Below are 23,523 nucleotides of genomic sequence, written 5' to 3' on the forward strand. Positions count from 1 at the left end.
ATAGACATGTTCAGAAATTGCCAGAGGTTCAGATCTGAGAAATAATCACTTTTTCATTTTTAAGATGTACAGGATTACATGCTAACATTTCTAGATTATATGACAGATTACATGCTAGGACACATTTTTACCTGAATCACCCAAATTAAGGTCCCTATTAATCCATACGGAAATATAAGGATCATGTAGTGTGAAATAACACGCATTAAGTATTAAAAGTCAAAAATGCTAGCTAATGCAATTCAAAACTAGTAATTTACACATTTCAGTAAACAGTAAGACAATAAATAATCCACAAGGTTTGTTGCAAAATGGATCAACTTTATGTAAGAAATGTAGCTTTGGTACATACAGTTTCAAATAAATTATTAAGAAGGTTCCAGGCATTTTTTTCATCACCAAGTGCAATGACTGCCATGCGAGTAAGATAAATTAGCTACAGCTGAGTATCTTTATAGTACTAGAAGTTTTTCTCATGCTCGCTCTCTATCTGCTTTTCTATTATAAAACACATTACCTACAATTATGCACTGAAGACAAATGGGCAGCAACAGAAAGTCAACATTCAGGCAATCAGATGATGACAGGTGCAAGTGATGAAGCTGTCAAGAAATGTCATGTTACAGATGGATATAATTCGTAAGCCTAGACTGATAGCATAAACCAGTACTTCAGTGTATTCCATAAATAAACCATTAATAACTCAGATAATGGTATAACGTAACTGCATTCATGAATTAATCTTAATTTTTAAAGGGGCTTCTCAGTCAATGAACATCTCTCTGGTTTTGTGTAAGGCAGGTGGTTTAAATCACTGATAGCTTACTTGTCACCATTTTTGAAAGAAGCTTGTGAAGTTGTCTAATCAGCATGCTCCCTTTTTCCAGCTTACACAAAGTGCAGTTTTAGCCTCAAGGCCATGCCACTTGTGACTTACAATACGATGACCATTTGCTGTAAACAATGATAAATCCTTTTTACTACCAGCTGCTGTTTTTCTACTTCAGACTTCCACTGTTTCAAAGCCAAAACATCCTCTCAAGACCACCAGAATGTCAGACTCATTCTGACTGCATGTTAATTCAATGTAATATTGGATTTTGACTCATCTATCCACTTCAAGGATGGGACTGGCCAGTCAGGTGCGATATACTGCACATAGCAAACCCCTCCATTGTCTACCATAATGCTGCCCTTCTCTGTTTTCCTCACACTGTGTAAGCCCATCTAAGTAGCAACCTTAATTATACTATAACTGCCTCCTAAATCTATAAGAAAGTAAATGTTGATCAGGCCTCAGAAGGTCAGTAATCTGTAGATGACAATTTGCGGCTGGACAGAATTTTTTTTTTTTGAGTGAAACATGGCTAATCACGACTCAGCACTATGGTATAACTATAGTAGGTTAGGTTATCCAGTCTGTCCACTTCAAGGATGGGACAGAATCTCCAGCTAACATCCTGGGTAGTATCATCACAAAATACCACAAAGTATGGTGGCCCCCAAAGGAAGACCTTGACAGAGATACCACATCCAATATGTGGTGCCTAGCAAAGGTATACAGTGATGTCCATGCAGCAGAAGCACATACATCAACAGAAGAATTCTGGGAGAAGGCAGAAGTGACTACTGTTCACATGGAGTGAGCCTTCAGTTTAGAAGGGACATGTAAGAGGAGGTACAGATGAATGAAATGCAATCAGAAGAGAGTAACTGGATATTTTCTGATCCATTCGTTTTTAGGGAAGGAGAAAAATAACTGGTCATGCTGTCTGAACTGTTTTGTAAGCTGCAGATAGAGCCTCAGTTGTGTATGGACATCTAGGCAATGAATACATTACTTTCCTTTATTGGAATATAATGGGGGGGAAAAAAACTCTGTTGGGTGGTTTGATTGATGTTAGTTTTGGAAGCTACTTTAGGCAACAAGGAGGAGTCTCTCTGAGCAGAAACTCTATCCTTGGGCATGACCAGATAAGGGGGCCAAGAAGAATGATCTTGAAGTTCTGCAATTTTCTTGGGTGATATAATTACTACGTGAAAGTTTTCCAAAATTAAAAAAACGTGAGTTCTGCCCATTTGAAAGGAGAGTGGATAAGCTTCTCCAGTATGAAATTAAGACCTTAGGCCCCACGATGGAGTAAAATCCGTTAAAGGGGGACAAAGCAAACATTCCCTTTTAGGAAGCCCTTGCATACTTGAAGGGAAGCTAAGGGTTGAAAATTAAAGCCTTTGTGGAAATCAGAAATAGTAGCTAAGTGCACTTTAAAGTGTAGAAAAGTTAAACCCTGCATCAAATGGAGAGGGAAGAAATAGTAAAACTGACAGTATTGGGGCAGAGAAAGAATCTGACCTCCATATCTGTTCAAGTTTTGCACCTACATAACTTGAGTGGATAGCTTATCTGAAGTCGTAAGGATCTGTCACACCCTGGCCAAGTAAGAAGGGTCCTTGGTCATTAATGGAACTGTAGAAGTTATGAAGTTAAACAAAGCTACTGATGTCTGGGCATGATCTGCCAGATGGGTCAGACAGGAGACCCAGTAGGTGATCTAGAAGCAGAAGCTTCTCTCTAAGATGAGGCCACAGCAAGGAGAAGCACACACATCAAAGGCAGAATGGGAATACGAGGATTACTTTTGCTCTGCACAGTTTGGCTTTTTACAGAAAAGTTCACCATGAGAGGAATAGGAGGGAAGGCATGCAGAAGACCTGTTGGCCACTGATGGACCAGAATATCTTGGAGTCTGTCTCTGTGGATGGATAAGGGCAAAAACACTACTTTACTGTGTTGTTGGTAGGGGATGCATGCAAATGACAGCAAGTCTTTCCCCAGCAGCAGAACAAAACATGTACTGCATGAGGCTTGAGGAACCACTTGTGAGGCATCAGGATACACCTGCTGAGCCTGTTGATCAGACAGGTAACCTGACTGGGAATGCATGTTACTAACAGAAGCATTATGGAGATCACCCATTCCCACATGCTCATGGCCTCCCAACACAGAGGGAATGATGTTGTGTCACCTTACTTGCTGATAGGCCACACTACTGTCATATTGTCAGTATGGATGGACATAATACCATGGAGAAGGAAACCCTGAAAGGCCTGCAATTCAAGGAAGATCACACTCATCTCTAGTACAGTGATGTTCTCTTGTTGTGATCACATTCCTTAGACAGTCTACCCTGAATAATGTCCCACCCTCCCAACATGTCAGATATCTGTGGTAACTGTAGCCATGGGAGTGGTGTTACAAAGCAGCTTCTTTTGTTGCGATTCTGGCTGTTCAACCACCAAAGATGAATTCTGCAGGTGGTAGGAAGATGGATGAGTCTGTCCACATCATCTTCTATCTGCAACCACTGCATCCTGAGAGTCCGCTGCAACACTCAAGATGTCTGGCATGCTGTAGTAAATAAATTGTAAACGCCATCAGACCCAAGGTGGTCAGGAAGATTAAAGAGATGGCATACTATAAACTGAATATTTTTTTACTGTCTTGTGTATGGTGTCCAGACTGCTTCAAATAAAAACAATGCCTGGCTTCCAGTTGTGATTTTTCCTAGACAGAAATTCCTACAGACAGACAAAGCTGAAGTGTGCAATCCCTTGCTTCTCCTTGTTGGCAGAGACTAGGAACTACTAGTCCAAATAAGGGAAAATATGAAACCCAAGAAGCCACAAGTGAAAGGCAACTGCTGTACATCTGAACACCCTGGTAGCTGTGCTAAGACTGAGTGGCCATACTGTAAACTGATAGTGTCTGGTTCTGACCAGGAACTGTAGGAACATCCTGGAAGCTTTGGGGATTCTGACATGCATATACATGTCCTGCAGTCCATCCAATCCCCTTCCTGGAGACATGGAAGGATAGATTTTACTGTGATCATCTGGAATTTGTTGATGCATTGATCTGGGCTGCCAAGATGAGCATGAGGTACTTTCTTTTTAGTTAAGAAAAAAAAAATCTTGAATAAAGTACAAATCTCCTCTGGCTCTGTGGGATTTCCTGGATGACCCTTTTGGCGAGAAGGTTTTTGACCTTTGGCCTCACCAGCTCCTTCTGACAGAGTGAGACATCCAGAAGTATAGGGGAGGATGGCTTTGCTATCTGAGGAAAAATAATTATATAACCTCTGGATACTATCTCCCTAACCCCATTTGTCTGGTGGGATTGTCACCCATGCGTCTTGGTGCAGGGAGAGATGAGCGCCCAGTTGCCTCCAGAGTGAATAGCTGGATAAATTCTCAGGGTTTTTCTGCTCATTTCCTTGGATGGGGCAGTAGAAACACTGATTCTGTGGAGAAGCTCTGACTATAGGGCTGCATCCAAAAGGGCTCCCTGTGACCACTGCAAGAATTTGTCTTGAAATTCATCAAAGAGCTGCAAGTTGTGATTTTTTTAAACCATAAGTTCTATGCAAGAATTTGTCTTGAAATTCATCAAAGAGCTGCAGTTGTGATTTTTTTAAACCATAAGTTCTATAAAGTTATTTCCAAAGACACGCAGAAAACTAACATTTAACATATATTGTTAAACTGAACATAACTTGTTTTGTATGGATATATCTGCTTCTGAAGCCTTTTGCCAGATCAGAATGTTACTGATGAGATGGTCTCTTTTCTTTTACTGTAGTGGGCTGTACCCTTTTCATTTAGGGCTCATCTTCTACTTATTTTGTCCATGTAGGTAGGGTCTACTGCTGCTGACTTTCTCCTCTTTCTGGCTGCTTTGTAGTCGCCTGTTTTTGAAAATAAAAACTAATCAAGTGCAGAAACAGCAGAGTCACAAAAAAATGTTGTGACAATCTATGCATTTTTATTTGAGATCTTAGATCCGCCATTAAACATGTTTTAAAATGATTCCTTTACATATATTACAGCGAGTTAATGTAGTCATTCACATGCATTCCCACTTCCATCTCACATTTCTTTCCTTTCACTACTAAGTTATGCAATTTTCACGTGCTATATTTTTAACTATTTAATTTTTGTGTTCTTTCCTCACTTTTATTGTACTCACTTTATATATAAACTTGAGTATTTTTTGTTTGCCAATGCAGTGTAATATGGGTCAAAGAAAATGGCATTTTATTATGCTTACACATGATTATAATTCAGGAAAGACAGAGCTGCATTTAGAATGCTAAATGAATAATATCACAAAAGGTTATGCAGCTTCAAGAACAAGGCCAGACAATCCTGTGGGAGGTATCTGGCAGTTTGCATCTGTGTAGGTGAGATGGCAATACAAAAAGTGAGGAACTCTTCTACCATCATAAGAACCATGGTTCACACAGACATGTGTTTACTTAATGTCACTTGGATGCAGACTCAGTGTCACTTCTGTTATTAGGTTCCACAGCACAGGCTTACTTCTATATACCTGCGCATCCGGCATACATCTTAAAACATATGGAAAGGAATACTGGGATCTGAAAAAAATGGAACAGAGGGTTCTACAACCTACTCAGCATAATTCCACCCTCACAGGGAAATTCACCAAATGCTCTGGCATTTAACTTTTTTGTGAAAATAGTTATTAAGGTAGGACATAAAGGAAATATTTTACAATAATTGCCCATAAAGTGAAACACAATGTGAAAAACAAAAAGCATGGTCATCAAACCAAAAATATTATGATGCAACACAAAAGCAATTACTGAATTAAGGATATCAAATTTAGTTTTGTCTACACTGTGGTTCGCTCTCTGGACATGGTTATCCATTATTATGGGACTGTAAAGAAAATGTGACCCACATGTACCCCATGGTATGCCTACAGTATTTGTTAGTTCTAAAAGTATTAAGGCATTGTACAGGTGGACCACATTTTTGATTGTTTCAGCTTTACATTTAACATACTAAACATCACATCTTTTTTCTGGCAAGTGTTCTTTATATGTATGTATATGTATGTTGTATTTTATGTTAGGAAAGCCAATAAAATAAAATCTGGAATACACAAAAAAAAAAAAACCCTAAATAAACTCCACATGTATCAGACACTGCAAAATATATGAGAACAGTAGAATGGTATGCACTTCCAGAGCAAAAGTGGTATTAAGATATGACCTTTTTTAATATAATATTTATTTATTAAATTATCAGGTAAGTAGGTTGGTCTATTCTGGACCTTTATCAGCCATAAAGTAGGTTAAAAAGGCAAGAGTAAATCAATGTAAATGGACAGTTGCCAAAGAAGCCTGTCAATCTTCATGTTTTTGGGTGGGAAACAATCAGAGCGACTATAAAAACCTAAGCAGCCACAGAACAACATGCAAACTGTAGATATAAAGTGATCAGAGGGGTCGGGAACCTGGGCTCCAGTGACCAGAGGGGTCGGGAACCTGGGCTCCAGTGACCAGAGGGGTCGGGAACCTGGGCTCCAGTGACCAGAGGGGTCGGGAACCTGGGCTCCAGTGACCAGAGGGGTCGGGAACCTGGGCTCCAGTGACCAGAGGGGTCGGGAACCTGGGCTCCAGTGACCAGAGGGGTCGGGAACCTGGGCTCCAGTGACCAGAGGGGTCGGGAACCTGGGCTCCAGTGACCAGAGGGGTCGGGAACCTGGGCTCCAGTGACCAGAGGGGTCGGGAACCTGGGCTCCAGTGACCAGAGGGGTCGGGAACCTGGGCTCCAGTGACCAGAGGGGTCGGGAACCTGGGCTCCAGTGACCAGAGGGGTCGGGAACCTGGGCTCCAGTGACCAGAGGGGTCGGGAACCTGGGCTCCAGTGACCAGAGGGGTCGGGAACCGGGCTCCAGTGACTAACCAGAACTGTTAAGACATTTTAACTAGCAATCCCCCACAGTGTTCATCGCTGCAAATGGTTCGAATAAGAATTTAGCAGATGTACTTATGTTACAAACAACTTAAAGCAGAACAGAAGCTCCAATACAATACAGAATTAAATGGACCAAACTAAGCTATAAATAACCATTATCTACCAGGTGAAACCATCAGATGTTTAGGGTAACAGAAGTAGGACTTCAGGTATCAAAATAAGTTTGTACATTTCTGATGCCTCTGGCCTCTTCCTGGCAAGAGGATGTCTTGTGGCATGGCCAAAGCTGGTTACCTCACAAACAAAACAGATGAGAAGTTAATGGCTGCAGCAGTCAGTGCTAAATATTTAATTTGGCTGTCATCTAGATGCCCACCAAAAACAAACACCCTTCTTTTTGTTGCATAGGCAGGCTAATGACACCAACACTGGATATCAGCCTTATAAAGGTCCAACAGATGTTTCTCCAACTGTTCTCCATCTTCAGGGAATCGTTCTACAAATGAACAGATCAGCCCAACTGCACTACTTTCGTACTCCTTCAAGTGCACATTTTCATCTAAGACATGAAAAGAAACGTCAAGAACAATTAAAAGCAGAGATGTAGACTATAGGGCTTCATACAAAGCAGTTCATTTTGTGCAATGCTATCTATCACTGCTGGTATACTGTAAAACTGAGAAATGATGTTTGCTGACTTTTGCAATTACTGCTTACCAAAAATATCCATAGCTGAAACACTGTAGTTCTTTACTGATATGCTTATATTTTTATAGTTATAGGCAGTTTATTAAACAAAAACCTACACATGGTTGAAGTGAAACTGATTAAACATTAGTAGCCTGCGGAAATAAAGCATGGATGGCATAACGCGGAATACTTTTTCCTATAGGAAATCATTGCCTGTACTATTTATAATTGTGCTCCAGCAATGATTCACTTTGCTTTGGGACTGTCCCCCCGCTTTGAACTGGTATGACTGTGGAGTTGGTATATACAAGTTCATAGGGTGATGGGGTATTGGCAGGATTTGCCACTTGGGGAAAAACAACAAGCAAAAAAAGAGTTTTCACCTTTTTAGATTTTGGATATTTTTGGAAAAGTGACTTTCAGGAAGTCAGTGTTTCATAGTAGAACCCCTGAAACCCAGTGCATACATAATTCCCAGAAGAACAAGCTTTGCATTAGCAAGCATTTTCTGAAGAATGCAAAGTCTAACTCACATACTTAATATTCAGTAACTGCACTCCACAGAAATTTACTAGAAAGCCACATTAGGAACAGACCAAAACACCTCTAAACTTTGCTCAAGAATTCTGAACAAAGTCAAAAATAATTGGGTGGCAAAGGCCCAAAAAGATTTTCTTTATTTTATGTATTTGTTAACTGGGTAAACCCTCTGAACAAAGTGTCCCTTTACAGGGGTACCTGGAGTCCAGTCCTGCATACCGCTTGACCTCTTAGCACATGAATTCTAGATAAGCCATAAAATGGGAGACTAATACCCAAAATCAAGTAAATATTTTATATATTGCTTTTATAAGTTAGAAAGTTGCTAGCCAAAGCAAAAATAATGGCAGACGAAGACTCCAAATCAGGGCAGACTGGAAATAATGCTTTTGTCTTAGAAAACTGGTAGAATAAGTTTTATATGAATACATGTTTTGTGAAGGATATAAACACAAACTCAAAATGATTTTGCAAGAAAGCCACACATTTTATGAGGAACAGACCAAAAATACAAGATAAAAATCTGGACATCCTGCAAAATTCTGAACAGTTCAGAGGTACACAATGATCAAATGACTTGGCCAAAGTCAGAAAATATGCAAATGGAGGTGGAAAAAATCAAACCATGAACTTTTACTACAGGAAGCATTCAAATTCACTTACATAAACAGAAAAACATTTATATTACACATGAAATTTCTGAACAGATCTATGGACCTCCAATTACTGGTATTACTTACTGACTGTAATCATTAGTGATTTACCAGAGGAAAAAAAATATTTACAAGGGACAGCAAAATAGGAGGTAATATCAGAAACGTCTGGTAAAAGTCAAGGACAAATGAGAGGCAGAAAACTCTAATCACTTAAAAAGCTAAGGAAACAGGATTTGCATCAACACTGAGCAATAAAAGCAATGAAAACGCTAATGTTTGGCATTACTGACGGACTATAAAATCCTTGATTTACCAGAAATAAATAAATAAATAAAATAAAGGCTTATGAGTAACAGCAACAGTATAAGGTAATATCAGATTTCTGCAAAATCACTTTCAGAAGAAAGTCAGGCAACTTTAGTTTCTTAAAAATCTAACCAAACAGGTTTCGAATGAATATGCATTTTTGAACAACAATAAACTATTAATACATGGCATTACTGAATGAATTTGCAAAGATCAGATCTGTAATCTGAAAGATCTGTAAAAAGGACGGGGGTGTGATACACACATACATACACATGCAAACAAAATGTAGTACACCGCACAGTAGTTACCAGATCTAAATGGAATAAATGTGGCAACATTGTCAAAACTATGTAGTATCTACTTTTCCAAAAGATGGGATAGTTTAAGATTGGAGGAGTGTCTGCTACTGGTCCATTTTGACTATGACAAGCGTTGGAAAGTCCAACTATGAAGAAAAAATGTCCTCTTACAACTGAATACTCCAACTAGTGCACAAGCACAACGGCACATGCACCAAAAAGCAGGACACTGGATACCAAAACGGATTGTTTCCTTTATTTCCACAACAAAACGAAGATGCTACACAGAGGTTGAGCGCTTTCATCTAGATTACTAGACTTCCTCAGAACATTGTTAGTAATAATTCTCCCCATTAAATACCTAAAAGCCCGCCATTTACATCAATTATCCAATCTAGCTTATGAGCTTCATTTTGTCATTGTTTAAAAGTATAGTGATGTATTACCTTATGTAAAATAACAATCAATATATTTCACAAAACTAAGACATGATTATACACTAAGCATATATTATTTGAAATATATATATACTTCCATATATTAACAATTAAAATCAGCATAAAATAACTCCATGACTGTGATTACTTCAGGCATAATGAATCCTAATCTATGTACAATATATTTTAAAAAAATTTTCACCATGAAACACTTAAATAAAACTCTGGTGAAATAAAACTCTCATACTGTGTTATCCATTCTTACACATATATTCACTGTTATTATATATTAATATTGATATTAGTACTTATTATAATATTTAAAGTGTTTAAATTAATTTGATTTTAAATTAATTTGTTACTTCAACCTGTCGGTTGTGGTGATGGTAATATCTGTATGTGGTGCATAAATTCAAAGGTACTGAAAATAGTGAGAATGTTCCACCCCTTCCATATTGGCTCCGTAACAATGGTCGATCACCACCCATGATAGCTGCTAGTGTCCAAAGATGTACCCTAGATATAAGTATCCACATCATTAGGACATCAAAATATGTTTTTTACTGATGATGCTAGGGTCCAAGTACGAGCCCTCCACATAACTTGATGGATAGGGATAAAAACAATCAGTAATCTAATATTTTATATTTGATATTCTATATTTTATGTCTTAACTAAGGGTTTAGTAGGAATAACTTCATTCAAACCAGGGGGTGTGGCTGCATCTAGTCTTAGCTGCCATTTAATCTCCTTTTCACTCACTAATGATTTTATATCTCCCCCCCTGGGGTTAGGTGTTATTACCTCAAGTATACCAAATTTAAATCCACCACATCCTTGACTATGAATGAGGTGACGGGACAGGGCATTATTCGTGTCCAGTTTGTTAATACAATATATGTGGTCATAGATTCTATTTTTGAAAAAACGATCCGTTTTCCCCACATAATAGTTCTGACATGTATCACAAATAGCCAAGTAAATCAGATGTTTTGTCAGACAGTTTCCATGTCTAAATGTGATTTTGGTATGTGTGATATTCTTTAATGTGATGTTTAAATCTTCTAATATGTATCTGCAATAATTGCAATGACCACATTTCTTAGTCCCTACTTTCCTCACCTTATTCATTTTGTTCTGATTAGATTTTATTTGTATAATTCTGTTTAAGTTATTTCCTGCCTTGTAAACAAATTGTGGTTTGTGGGGTATCCTTTCTTTAATTGTTACGTCACTTGTTAATATATTCCAATTTTTGGTAAGAATTCCCTTAATTTCATTAGTGTATTTTCCATACTTGAATATACATGCTTTTTTATATTCATCACCATCAATTGTTCTATCCTTCTTCTTGGTTATCCCTATTCCCAATAAAGGTGTATATTGAAGCCCCCATTGTTGTGAGACATATTTTGTAATATCTCTAATCATATTGACAGGGTATCCCTTCTCTAAAAATAGGCCTCCTATAAAGGACAGCTCTTTTTCCATATGCTCCCTTACTGAGGTCATTCTAGCCGCCCTTATACATTGGCCTTTTACTATATTTCGTTTGACTTGATATGAGTGTGCACTACCAAAATGTAGGTACCCATTACTATATGTATCCTTTCTATGGATTTGGGATTGGAATGTATGTCCATCATTATATATGTACACATCCAGGAAGTTAATACCCCTATTATTAAACTGATGTGTAAATCTGAGGTAATTTGTCGTACCATTGATGTAATCAATAAATCTCTTCAATTCTTCGACATTTCCATCCCATAACAAAAACATGTCATCTAGGTATCAAACATATGTTTTAATATTCTTCATCCATGTAGAATTGTGTACATATTGTTCCACCCAATCCAAGAGTACTAAGTTGGCGTACATGGGCGCGCACGCTGCTCCCATCGCCACACCATTACTCTGTCTGTAATATTCCCCTTCGTAATATATGTAATTGTTGTCTAATACTATATCCATGAGGGAAGTGAGTAATGAAATATCCTCTTGGTCCAGTGCACTATATTTACATAGGCTATTGATAAAACTATTGAGTCCTTCATTTTTAGGGATACAGGAGAACAACTCCTGCACGTCTATTGTAACAAATAAAACATCAGGACTCCATATCTCAGTTTTAAATATACCTAAGAATGCCCATGAATCTTTCATAATATGATGTACTGTGTTGTATATATGCTTTAATTTACTGTCAATAAATTTACCAAATTTAAAGGTTTTACTCAGACTCCCCGAAACAATGGGTCGAAAAGGGGGGTCTAATGGGCTTTTGTGTACTTTGGGAATACCCGTAATGGTTGCTGATACTGGGAATTCAACCTTTAAATATCTATAAAGTTCTTCATCAATCCTTTGGTCCAACAGAAATTCTTCCAAATAGGAATCAATACGCCTGTGAGCTATATTAACTTGGTTTAGGGAGGAGGCTTCATATTGTGCACTATTATTTAATATGTCAAACATTTTGTTGCTATATTTCTCTTGATCATACAATACTATGCCTCCCCCTTTATCCGCAGTCATAATCCGGATATTATTGTCACACAGTGCATCTAAAGTAGTGTGTATCTGTTGTACTACCTGGTTGTCACATCTCTTGTACTTATATTTGTTATGAAGCTTATAAATCTCTTTGTTAATAACATTTTCATAGGCTTCTATAGTCTTGGCCATGGGAGGTGTAAAGGAACTCTTCTTACGTAGTGAACCTACATTCACTACCTGCTGTTTACTGTCCTGAAAGAATACCCCAAGATTTATTTTTCTGAGGAATAGTTTCACCTCAACTAAAGTATCCAACAAATCCATAGATTTGTCCGGTATGTACTTCATACCTTTGGTGAATATTTGTAAAAGTTCGGGATTAACTTTATAAGTGGTATAATTGTATATTTTCACCTCACCTGAAATGGAGGGGGTATTGGGTGTGGTTATTTCACCACTATCGTAGTGAACATCAACTGTGTTTGTATCATATATTAACAAATTATCCAATGAGGTCCCTATGGGGTTCCCTACCATTTCCTGTACCTGTTCCTCTTGTATTGCCCCTTTCCCTTCCATTTCACCACTTTCCCTATGTTGTTCTCTTCTTCCTCTAAAAAAATATCATCATATTTTTCATTATAAACCACCTCATGCTTTTCAATATTCACAGTATTTTTTATGTTTCCTCTCCCTTTTATTGTGTTCCATCTGTAAGCATTCCCTCTCTCATATTGCTGCCTGTCCCTCTCCATTTTTTTACACTTTCTTTCAAATATTCTTTTGCTATTATTCTCAGCATAATCGTATTGTTTATAATAAAGTTTTTCCCATTGCATAAATAAAACATCCTGTCTTATAGATCTATCCAAACTTTCTACCTCACTTAATAAAATGCCCATCTTTAAATCATTATTATTTACTATGAATTCCATAAACTGCTTCCCAAATGCATTAAACATAGTATTACATTGCTTGATATTGTCCATATTCAAATCTACACCTATGGGTTCTTTAAAAAAACGTAGACCCATAGGCACAATGTCATTTTCCATGCATTTGCGGAGATATAGATTGTCAACTTGTAGGGCTTTGATTTTGGTGAGTTTATTCCCAAAATCATATATCATTTGCTTGAGTGAAGTGTACTGTTTGTCATCATCTGTACTTTTACTTCTAATGTCTTTGCCGTCACAAAAGGCAAACGGCACTTTTAAAAAAGCTTCTACATTATAGTTCCCGTGTGCATCAGACCTGCCTGGTCGGAAGCAATGTTGTACAGTTCCTTTAGTTGTCTGTGTAATCACTTTGGTGTTTTCTTTAGTAGCGTATGTTCGCTCCAGCGGGTGTCGTTTAGGTTTCGCTCCCGATATTAGGTATATATCCTCTCCTGCATTGTCCACTGCTACAGAAAAATTCAGTGGACTAGGTCTTTTATCCACCGTTTGATGCGCTTCCTTCCTCGGCGTACAGCTGAATAAAAACGGCGACGAGGTTCTTGCCTGGCCATTAGGGATTTCCTCGTCACTCGCCGGGCCTATAGAGGAACGGGATGACGCCATCACGGTAGTCGTAGGTTTACCTGAAGCTTTGGGAGAACCAGAATGCGGGGTTAGAAGTTCGATTAAACGGGTGAGCTCCCCTTTAATAATTGCTATCTCCGATTGTAGTTTGTTGACTTCCTCCCTTGTTACTGGAGTGCCACAGCCTGAAACATCCTGTAAGAAATCCATACTGAAACAGCAACAACTATGAAGAAAAAATGTCCTCTTACAACTGAATACTCCAACTAGTGCACAAGCACAACAGCACATGCACCAAAAAGCAGGACACTGGATACCAAAACGGAGACGGGGGTGTGATACACACATACATACACATGCAAACAAAATGTAGTACACCGCACAGTAGTTACCAGATCTAAATGGAATAAATGTGGCAACATTGTCAAAACTATGTAGTATCTACTTTTCCAAAAGATGGGATAGTTTAAGATTGGAGGAGTGTCTGCTACTGGTCCATTTTGACTATGACAAGCGTTGGAAAGTCCCTCATTGGTTCTAAATTTGAGTCAATGAAAAAGTAAGGAGAGCTGCCATACAGGGAGCAACACAGCGGGCCTGTTTTTTTTTTTTTTTTTTATGCCGATATTTACAGGTCCCCTAGTTAGCAAAGGATCCTAAACAACAGCCTAGATTACCTTGTGCTGGGTCTGGCCCTGTTAATTACCAAACACCATATTTGGTTCATTCACTGAACAGCTATTATAAACCATTTTCCAACAAATATAAATTTCCACAATAATGCTATACATATTCTGGAGAGATAAAAAATGAGAAACGATGGAAGGGATTGGTGGGAGAGTATCAATATTGCCACAAGAGCACCTCTCTCTCAGATCCACTTTTATAATGAAGTACCACACTGAACTGTACCATTTTCCTTTGAGGTGACTTCCTGTAGCATTATAATAAATGGGCAGAATCCCAAGCACTATGCCATTCCTGAAAGGAATACGACAGAGGATGGTGATGACAGAATACACTGAAGGACTGCCCTTCCAAACCCAACTCTGCTTCTAGACCACATATGTGGCTTCTGATGTTTTGTGAAAGTCACAATTGTGCTCACTCTCCTGTGCATGTATATTCCTGAAAAGGTACCAGACACTCCCGCTGTTTTAGTGGGATTGATGAGTTTGATGACCTGGTAAGAGTTCTGACATTTTGATCAGAACAAATTGCCAGCAGTCTTTCCCATTTGTTGTCTTGTTTACAGGAGACCAGAACAGCTATTAAATGATTTAACGTAAATGCTGATGCTATCTTTGCATGAGAGATACAAAAGTTATTGCATACAGGTTTTACACTTGTGCTGTATTTTTCAGATACTATTCTGGCTACAGCTAAGAACCATGTTTTCCACGACAAATATTTCTGTCAGTGACTAAATGCAGTGGATCAATTCCAAGGTCAAATAATGTATAGTGAAGTTATAAATCTAAGTCTAGTGAAAGTAGCTATTATGGCAGACTTCTGTGCATCACTTCTTTAAAATATCATACAAGTTAACAGTGGAGCATTTGAAGAGGGACAAGCTGAAAGTGCACCCAGGTGAACCATAACAGAATAAGCCAGATGTGAAAAACAAAGGAAAAGGTATCAGAGCAACTTTGGGAGTGCATACTTTGTGTCTGAACATCACTGGCTACAATGTAACAGAAAATATATTTAGCTATAACGAGTTCCTTGTGGTTGGTTTGTGGCTTCCCTTCACATTATCAAAAATGCAGACAAAGAACAGACATGAACCAAGGCAAACTCCATGTGTACCAATCAGAGACAAGGATAAGTGCTTTGCCCTGTAAAGACAGGTAAATGCAAGTGCCAATTTGAAATCACTGACATGAAAAGTGATCAGGTTTGTCTTGTCTATCCCATTCTAGTCCAGTTTAGTTTACAGGGCTTTATGTACAAAAGGAAAGGGAGATGTTAAGTTGTCTCTCTCACCATCATTCTTGCTGGTTGGGTTTGGAGCCGATCTTCGGCTCCAACTCGGCCATTTTCTAAAGCTCGAGAGCTACTTACTGGCTCGAGGCCTCCCTATATCCCACAATGCCTGGCTCTAGATCCCCAGATCTCGTTTGCCGCTTCAGCTACGAGGTTGCGCTTTACTGGCCAAGGTCGTATTCTTCTTTTTGTAATATTAGCATTTAAATTTTTAGTGTATATTTCAAGCCTTTCTTTTGTTTAAGTAGAGTAGTACTGTTAGATTAGTCTTAGTATCCCTGTGTTTCTGCCCTTTAGGAACTTGTTTTACTTAGAGTTTCTCCCCTCCCCCCTCTATCTCTCTAAGTAGGCCGTTTAAATTAGAGGCTATCCCCTTCCCTTTTTAATCCTTTTTCCAGTAGGAAGTAATGTTTAGCCTTTATAGTTTGTCAAAATTCTCTTAGTTTTGTTAATTTTTTGTGTGAAGGTGTGGGACTAGTGTGTGTGTGTGACTGTGTGTGTGTGTTTCTTTGCACTAGTCTAACCTTCCTCTATTGGTATCCCTTTTTCTTTACCATGTCAAAGGATACCAAGGTTCAGGTAGTGTGACTCGTGCTGTCAAAAAATGTCTGACAGACGGTCACACTTCTTGTGTTTATTGTTTGGGTGCCCTACACCTGCAGGACTCTTGCTCGGTATGTCATGCCTTTAGTCCGAGAGTCCTGCAGGAGTGTAGGAACAAATTGATTCTCAGGGGGTTACTAAAACCCGAGGGGTCTCTGGCGAAGTCTCAGCCAGCCAAAACCCCTAAGCCCACCAAGCCGTCGGCTCCCAGTATGGAGCCGTCGCCAGGTGGAGCGTCTGCTTCCATTTCGGTTCCGGCCGGAACCGAAGTATCAAAATCTCACTCGGCTCCGACCTTGGTTTCGGAGCCGTCAGGAAGCAGTAAGCGATCTAGGTCGCCATCCCTAGAGTCTATTCGCTCTGCTCCAGGGTCATCTTTGCTACAGTCTGAACAGAGCCATCGGTCCCACTCTTCTCGGTCCTCGAGGCTATCTGATCATGACTTGGAGAGAGTGGTTAGTAGACTCCTCAAATCGTAGGCCCTGGCTAAAATGTTAGCTAGCCCTCCTCATCAGGCTGTGGCTGTTCCTGTTTCTGAATTAGTTCCTCCTCTGACTCTTCCTGTCAGTTTGGAGCCGGAGCTTGTTGGGGCTCGGATCTTGGATATGTCGGCGCCGATGCTTCCCCTTTCGGCTCAGTCGTCTGCTTCGATTTCTTCATTGGTTCCGTCCTTGGAGGGATCTGGGCGCCGGGACTTCCTCGTCGGCTCCGAGGGGGCGAGTGGCATCGGAGCCTTGTCCGACCCCGTTCTCCCTCTCGGAGTCTTGGCGCAGGTAAGCTCGGCTCCTACATCTGCCTCAGAGCAGTCCCTTTCGGTGCCGGAGAGGATTCCTGTCTCTTCGGAGCGGGGGCCCTCTTCTCTGCTGGACAGGGGCGCCTTCAAGGTCATGAGGAGCATGCTGACTTCTGAGTCTCCACCTCGATCAGCCCCTTCAGCTCCCCCCCCCACCCAGGGTGCCTGCTTCAGTCTCTGCCCCTCCTCCAGACCCCAAGAGAGGGGATCAAATGCTCCAGGTCACCCCACTGGGTGTATCTTCCTCTTCCGAGGCCTCCCCTGAGATTTCAGAGGAGCCCCCTCGAAAGAGGAAATGTAAGAGGAAACATGTTGACTCCCCCGAGTCTGTCACATCAGATACTGACTTGGAGGATTCGGAAGGGTCCCCAAGATCACCCTCTGAGGATGTCTCTTTCTCAGACATCCTTGAGATCCTTAAGCAGAGGGGGAAACTGGACTGCCCTTAACCCTTCTGAGGACGAGTCGGTATACTTGGATGCGTTTGGTTCTCGACCCTCCACCTCCTGGGTGTCTCCGCCTTTCGATCCATTGATGGAAGTAGTGGCTTGGAAGGCGTGGTCAGCTCCGGACACACTGGAACCAACCCCCTGCAGGCCCACTACATTTATTACGGCCCCTCAAGATAAACAGCTTTTGACAAAGGGTGTCCCTGTTGATGCCATGGTGGTAGCAGCTGCCACGAAAAAGGAGTTGGCTGACACTTCTGTACCTGTCCATCCCCCTAATAAAGAGTCTAGGACGATGGACAGATATGGGAAGCGGATGTTTTCCTCAGCGACCTTCTCCATGCGGTCGCTGAATTACTTGTGCCACTTCACCCATCTTCAGAGGGATCTCCTAAAGGAGCTAGGAGATACCCTGCAAGATCCATCAGCTGTGGGGGCTCAAGACAAGATTAACTCCCAGCTGGCGACTCTTAATTCAATCGTCAACTCCTCCATGCAGCTCATTTCGTATGCGGCTGATGGGGCGAGTAGGGCTGCAGGCACAGGCGTGGCTTTGAGAAGACATGCCTGGATGCGGTTATGTAACTTCGCTGATCCCTTCAAGGCTTCTTTCACCAACACCCCTTTTGATGGTTCTGCTCTGTTTGGACCTCAGGTGAAAGATACCCTTACCAGGTGTGAGCAGGAAGGCAAGACTCTGGGAGTCTGTTTTTCCACTCCATCTAGACCATACCCTAAAGGTCAGAAGAGTGGAAAGATGTGGTTCCGGAAACCCCATGGAGCCGTGCCTGACACACGTGGCGAGTTTCCCTCCAGAGGCAGAGGAGGGAACAACAACAGACGCCGCCCGCGGGGCAGGGGGGGTCCACAGAATCAGGGCAGCAGAGAATCCTTCTCTGACAAGCCCTTCCAGCACCTCTGAGGGGTTGCCTGGCTGTCCGCCTTCAGAGGCAATCGGGGGAAGGTTGTCTCTGTACCCAGAAGCCTGGCGTCTCATCACTCGAGACAGATGGGTACGGTCCATCATATCCGGAGGTTACAATATCCCATTTGTCCACACCCTCTTACAATCAAACAACCCCACCCCAGATGTTCCACCCAGTCTAAGGGAACAGGCAGTACAAGAAATTTCAAAACTGCTAAAAAAACAGGCCATCCAACAAGTCCCAGCAGACCAGCAAGGATCCGGAATTTACTCAAAGTTCTTTTTGGTACCAAAAAAGACAGGGGACTGGAGACCCATTTTGTATCTCAGCAGACTAAACTGTCTGTTTACAGAACGAAGTTCCGGATGGTCACGCTTCAGTCCATTCTACCCTTTTTGGGTCCGGACAATTGGATGTGCTCCATAGATCTTCAGGATGCGTACTACCACATCAAAATGGACAGGCGTTACAGAAGGTTTCTCTGCTTTCGGCTGGGACCCAGTCATTACCAGTTCAGAGCCCTGCCCTTTGGTCTCAACACAGCCCCCAGGGTGTTCACCAGATGCATGGCAGTGGTTACCGCTCACCTGAGATGGCAAGGATTCCAGGTGTTTCCATATCTAGACGACTGGCTCCTTACTGCTACCACCAGGCATCAATTGCTGAGAGCTAGGGATTATACCATCCAAACATGCTCAAACCTAGGTATCTCAATAAATTTCGAAAAGTCTGCATTGTCGCCTTGTCAGTCTTTAACCTTTATAGGCGCAAGATTAAATACGAAAGATCTGTCCATAAGACTTCCAATAGACAGAGTGGCAGACATTCGCCAACACGTACAGGTATTAGGATGCAGAAAGATTCAGGCCAGATTCGTCCTAAAAACCTTGGGCCTCATGGCAGCAGCGATCATATTAGTTCCCCTGGCTCACTTTCACATGAGGATTCTCCAGTGGATGCTTTTCACCCAATGGTCCTTTCAACAACTCCCTTTATCTCACAAGATATTAATCACACAATCTTGAAAAGACCACTTGGCTTGGTGGATGGTCTCCTCATAAGTACCCCAGAGCAGACCATTTGTCCTTCCTCCTCCAGTTGCCACGGTGACCACGGATGCCTCCCTCATCGGGTGGGGGGGGGGGCATTTTCAGGGCAGGACTGCCCAGGGCACCTGGCAACCCCACGAGTACCACTTGCACATAAATGTCTTGGAGATGAGGGCGGTGCTTTTAGCGTTGCAAGCTCTTCAGAACTCTCTACCCACTGGGACTACTGCAATTCAGACAGATATGTCTGTAGTATGGTACATATACAAGCAGGGCGGAACCAAGTCATATCCCTTATGTCGAGAAGCACTCAGACTATGGCAGTGGGCGATCTCCTCTCAACGGTTTCTGACAGCAACGCACATCCCTGGGAAGTCCAACGTCATAGCGGACAAGCTAAGCAGAGCTATTCTCATGCCTCACGAGTGGTCTCTCAATCGGACAGTAGCAGACAAAATCTTCCGCAAATGGGGTCAGCCTTGCTGCGACCTTTTCGCAAACCCTCTCAACAAGCAAGTGCGACAATTTCTTCACTCTCTTCCCTCTTCCTGGATACTCCCCCAGAGATGCTCTAGTTCACGACTGGCCCCAGGGACTTCTGTATGCATTCCCACCCTTTCCCCTAATTCCCAAACTAATTCAGAAAGCTACCGTGCTGGGTTGCAGGATGATCCTCATTGCCCCCTACTGGCCTCGACAAATCTGGTTCCCGTTCCTGCATCGTCACCTTCTAGAGCAGCCTTGGAATCTGGACCCAGTTCCAGACCTCCTGATCCATCAGTCGGGCAAGGCTGCATCAATCTCTTCAGTCTCTCAACCTCACTGCTTGGTTGTTCCACTTCCAACCTTAGCCAGGCTTCCCAGTATTTCCCATTCTGTGCGTGAGATTATCCTTTCTTCGCACAAACCTACAACCAGAAAGACTTATGCTAGTAAGTGGAAGCGTTTTTTCTTTCTGGGTGGAGGCTAGAAATATAGATCCTTTTACGGCCCCTGTCCATATTGTTCTAGACTTTTTAGCAGAACTTGTTCAAGTGGGCGCCTCGTCTGCCACCATTAGGGTTCAATTAGCGGCAATCTCTAATTTCCATACTGGCCTGTCAGAAACCAGCATCATGTCCCATAAGCTTTGCAAAGCCTTTCTTAAAGGAACAATCTTGCTTAGGCCTCCAGTGAGAGATCCCCGCCTCCGTGGGACTTGAATTTGATCGTAGCTTCCTTGATACTGATACTGCCTCCTTTTGAACCGGCAGCTTCCTGTTCCTTGAAATTGCTGTCTTGGAAAACCCTCTTTTTGGTGGCCATTACTTCAGCGAGGAGAGTTTCTGAACTTCAAGCCCTATGTGTTCATCCTCTTTACTTAACTTTCCATAAGGATAGGGTTTCACTCAGGACTAATCCTTCGTTCCTTCCTAAGGACCCCTCCGAAAATAATTTGAATTAATCCATTGATCTGGCAGTTTTTCCCCCAAATTATTCCAACAAGGCTGAACACAAATTACACCAGTTGGACGTTCATAGGCAATTACGTTTCTATTTGCGTAGGACTGAGCAAATAAGGAAATCAGACCAACTCTTCCTGTCCTATGCGGAGGGTAAGCAGGGTCGACCAGTGTCTAAAGTAACCTTATCCAGGTGGTTGTCCTCTATTATTACCCTTGTTTATCAGTTGATAAATAAAGAACTCCCTGCTAAACCTAAAGGCCACTCTACTAGGGCGTTAGCTACGTCGGTAGCCTTTCAAGCAAGACTACCAATGGAAGCCATTTGTGCGGCGGCCACATGGGCCACCCCTCATACCTTCATTTCACATTATAAATTGGATGTGGCCTAGGAGTAGAGCTGATTTTGGTTCCACTGTGCTCAAGAGTCTGTTCCGATGAGCCACCCAGGACTGAGGTGCTAGGGACGCTGTCCCAACCAGCAAGAATGAAGGCGAGAGAGACAACTTAACATTAAGAAGTTATGTACCTACCATAACGTTCTGTGTTAGTTTTCTTCTAGCCTTCTTTCTTGCGTCCCACCCTTCATCCCCCTAGCCTAGGTAGATCGAGAAGAGTTCTCCTAGGAGTCTTGTCACTGGCTGAGCCTTAACTGATTTATGTCCTCTACCTTTTCTTTAGCCCTATAGCTGAAGTGTTGCTATTGGGATGGTTGTCCTCTTGTATTGTGATGGTGTTAGGTCTTCCAAACGAGATCTGGGGATCTAGCGCCAGGCATTGTGGGATATAGGGAGGCCTCGAGCCAGTAAGTAGCTCTCGAGCTTTAGAAAATGGCCGAGTCGGAGCCGAAGATCGGCTCCGAACCCAACCAGCAAGAAAGAAGGCGAGAAGAAGACAACTAACATGGAATGTTATGGTAGGTACATAACTTCTTATTAATGTTCAAAGCAGGTTGGTGAAAGAAGAATGGGTTTGTCTTCCCGATGAGGCAAGGTTGATGAAAACTGCCTCAGCTGATGATTTGGACTGACAGAAATCGCAATCTGAACCTCACCTCCTCTTTGATGTTATGTGAAAAAAAGACTGACCCTTCCAAGTGTTTGCAAGCCAAAAGGAAGAATGCTAGACAATTTTCTTGACCTAAGAAATATATTCTCCAATCTACAGCCTTTCACTTTACAGAAAGTCTGACTTTGCCAAATTCATCTCTTGTACAATTTACTTTCTGGCAAACTGAGGATTGTAGTGATTGATACTAAACATGAGAGCTTCAGACTTTTTATTCTTCAGGCAAAAACAGGCTAATGCAAAGCCTGTTACTCCATTAACCAGGTAAATAGACAATATTAAAAAAGCTCCCTGATATTGGGCCTTTGTCTTTCACTGTTTTAGCTTTCCCCTTGAGGTTTTAAACACCTTTTTTAAATTATCACTTAAGACATAAGCAAATAAATATACATTAACAGAACAAACCATTTCAATGAGTTTCCATTTAAATGCAATATATACCACATACATTTTCTTGGCTACTACCATAAGTCCAACATTAAAAAACATTGCTGAATTCTTGGGTGCCATACATATGTCTTCCCATTGTTTTCTTGTAAATTGCTTTTCTGGTGTCTCTTTCCAGTCTTTTCGAACCTCCTCTGACTGAGTCTTATAGTTATCATGCAATATTTTTTATATTCTACTAATTATCCCTTTTATAACAGCTGCTTCTGTTCTATTTTCAACTGAAAACTCTACAAGATCAGGTCTTTCACTTAACCCCCCCCATCCCTTTTCTCTTTGTCTGTACTCTGAGATCAAGGCCTGGTAGGGAAGGCAGTCTCTAGCCTGGATTCCAAATGCCTCCTTGGCCTCATCCCACTCAGTTTTCCTGCTTGAGTTATTTGTTCCCAGTACATTGGTTCCGTTGCTGGTTTTCTACAGTAAGTTGCAGCATACTATTTCCCATTTTTGTACCCTTATTTGCAGTCATCCCTACTGGCAAAATCTCCTTTCTCGTATTGGCTTAGTTCTTAGAATACTTTCTGCTACTCTGTGTGTTTGGTCTTGTGGCATAAAGAAATGTTAGGATAGCAACAGATCTTTTATGTCAGTTATGCTTGATGTGTACAAGCCTTTACTGTAACAGTAAAATTCTTTGGGGGAGTGACACATCAGCAATACTTTGGTAAATTTGGGGTAAGCTTGGATGGGCTTAAAATTACTCTTGGCCTGATAGCCTAGTAACCACCTATTAATCTACAAGATAAAGCCCACTTAATGTGTTCATTACTAACAGGATAAGCTGGAAATACTATTTAAATAACAGCTCATCCTGCTCTCGGCATTATGTCAGTCCCAAGCATTGTAGACTTCCATCACCATTTATGACACTGCTTCCTCTTCAGGAAGATTGGTACAATCATCTATCACTCTGGGAAATAATACCTCTTTGCAAATTCTACGATCAGCCAACCCTGTATTCTAAAACTATACACTCAGTTAAGTTTCGTCCTTTGAAAGATAGTGTCCATCTTAGAAACTG

At 41.3% G+C, this 23,523-nt stretch overlaps 1 protein-coding gene across 1 annotated transcript in view; it reads right to left on the minus strand.

Moving 5' to 3' along the window:
* Positions 1-300: 300 nt before the first annotated feature.
* Positions 301-23,523, minus strand: part of DPP3 (dipeptidyl peptidase 3) — a gene marked incomplete in the record, with an annotated part of 784,135 nt that continues 760,912 nt past the window's right edge. Inside the window, 1 exon segment of the mRNA XM_044078218.1 lies at positions 301-7,345. Within this exon segment, the coding sequence (XP_043934153.1) occupies positions 7,200-7,345 (146 nt within the window).

The sequence above is a fragment of the Protopterus annectens genome, chromosome 7.part0 (assembly GCF_019279795.1).
Source record: "Protopterus annectens isolate FY-2018-M chromosome 7.part0, PAN1.0, whole genome shotgun sequence".
NCBI classification, from domain to species: Eukaryota; Metazoa; Chordata; order Ceratodontiformes; family Protopteridae; genus Protopterus; species Protopterus annectens.